This window comes from Cyprinodon variegatus, unplaced genomic scaffold, assembly GCF_000732505.1.
Source record: "Cyprinodon variegatus isolate N-32 unplaced genomic scaffold, C_variegatus-1.0 Scaffold1774, whole genome shotgun sequence".
NCBI classification, from domain to species: domain Eukaryota; kingdom Metazoa; phylum Chordata; class Actinopteri; order Cyprinodontiformes; family Cyprinodontidae; genus Cyprinodon; species Cyprinodon variegatus.
The window spans coordinates 1-1,867 of NW_015152227.1; the positions used below are offsets into that span (position 1 = coordinate 1).

The 1,867-nt window shown below is 37.1% G+C and overlaps 1 protein-coding gene across 1 annotated transcript; it reads left to right on the forward strand.

Annotated features, from left to right (window-relative positions):
• Nucleotides 1-270: 270 nt before the first annotated feature.
• On the forward strand, nucleotides 271-1,527 carry LOC107104520 (gamma-crystallin M3-like). Its single transcript, XM_015404525.1, has 3 exons — nucleotides 271-325; nucleotides 898-1,140; nucleotides 1,218-1,527. The coding sequence occupies exons 1-3, from the start codon at nucleotides 296-298 to the stop codon at nucleotides 1,491-1,493; spliced, it is 549 nt and encodes a 182-aa protein (XP_015260011.1). The 5' UTR covers nucleotides 271-295; the 3' UTR covers nucleotides 1,494-1,527.
• Nucleotides 1,528-1,867: the final 340 nt, after the last annotated feature.

Sequence of the window (1,867 nt, forward strand, 5' to 3'; positions counted from 1 at the left end):
TATATATATAGCAGAATTCAACAAATTCAACAGAATAAAAAAGGAAACATAGATAAATAATGCTTTGTTTCAGCTTGACAGGATGTGTGTTGTTGGGATGTATATCTAAAGTTTTTGAGCGCCCAGACAGATACTAAAGAACTGCAGCCATTAAAGGGCTCTATACCATACTGCAGAGTAAGGGTTTTAAACAACAGGGGGCCAATGATTCTGTGGGGAGTGTCGGGTATAAAAACATGGGTTAAATCAGAAAGAACAGCAGAGTAGCATTATCAGCAGCATTCCAACTAGAACCATGGATACAGTTGACATGAGCAAGGGCAAGGTAAGCTTAAAGATATCTGAATTTATGTGAATTTATTAGTTGATAAATAAATATTTTAAAGTACATGAACTGCCAAACAACAGACGTCTGTTAGACATTGGTTTTTAGGCTAAATATGCTCGGTCCATCATAATCTTGATTTAGTCCGGAAATAGTTGGTAAATATTGGGGTGTGTTTGGTCAGTCTGATTTTGTCACACTATAGTCCAATAATAGAAGTTGGAAAGACATTGAAAACCCAGGTTTCAATGTATTTTCAACAATCTACAAGTTAAGGCTTCCCCCTAAACACCAGACATCATTTGGACATTGGTTCTTAGGCTAAATCTGGTGGGTCCATCATAGTTTTGATTTAGTCCAAAAACAGTTGTTGAAAATTGGGCTGTGTTTGGTCAATCAGATTTTATCACACTTTAGAACATTAATAGATGCTGAAAATTGTGGCTTTTCACCTTTCACTTTTCAAACAAATGTAGAAATCTTTTGGATCTAATAGATGTCATCTTTTAAATGTCTTTTCAACCATCTTTTGTTCAGTATGTAGCATTTATCTTATGTCTCCTGCTTTACAGATTATCTTCTATGAAGATAAAAACTTTCAGGGTCGCTCCTATGAGAGCAGTGGTGACTGTGACGACATGTCCTCCCACCTGAGCAGATGTAACTCCTTCAAGGTGGAGTATGGATTTTTTATTGTTTACGACCGCCCCAACTTCATGGGAAACCAGTATTTCATTAGAAGGGGAGACTATGGTGACCATATGAGTACGATGGGCTTGAGTGGTGGAATTAGATCTTGCCGTATGATCCCCTTGGTAGGTATAAAGACAAAAATATGATTATTGTGATTTTTGTTTAGTCGTAAACGTTGAGTAAGTATCCCTCCAAACAGTACAGGGGAGCCTACAGGATGAGGATCTATGAGAGAGAGAACTTCGGTGGTCAGATGTATGAGTTGATGGATGACTGTGAAAACATCATGGATCGCTACCACATGTCCGACTGCATGTCCTGCCACGTGATGGACGGTCACTGGATGATGTACGAGCAGCCCTTCTACAGAGGCAGGATGATGTATCTGAGGCCCGGAGAGTACAGGAGCTTCAAGGAGATGGGATACGGAGGCATGAGGTTCATGAGCATGAGGAGGATCACGGATATGATGTAGAAGCTACAAAAAGATAAAGAAAGAAATAAAAAAATACATATATTTAAACAAACTGTTGATGTATCTTTGTTCTTAAATTAATTACTCACAAAATACAATTAAATATTACACATTACACATTTCAATGTCAGAGCAAATATACAATATTGAATATGGTGGAGTTTTCTCCAATGGGGGCATAAACTCAGACATATACCAAAAACCAATCAAATGTATACTAATTTATCATACCAAAATATTTATATGACTGCCAACAAAAAACAAAACAAAAACTAACATAATTTCATGTACAGGTTTACTTTTTGTACATAAATGTCCTTGTGAGGTTTTGTGAAGGTAAGTCTGTGTTTTGCATGGTCCAATATTGTGTCACA

Excerpts from the sequence above, each read along its gene's own strand:
- LOC107104520 (XM_015404525.1), top strand. The coding sequence starts at position 296 with ATGGATACAGTTGACATGAGCAAGGGCAAG. Across the intron at positions 326-897 it reads TTGACATGAGCAAGGGCAAG|ATTATCTTCTATGAAGATAA; the intron begins GTAAGCTTAAAG and ends CCTGCTTTACAG. Across the intron at positions 1,141-1,217 it reads CTTGCCGTATGATCCCCTTG|TACAGGGGAGCCTACAGGAT; the intron begins GTAGGTATAAAG and ends CCCTCCAAACAG.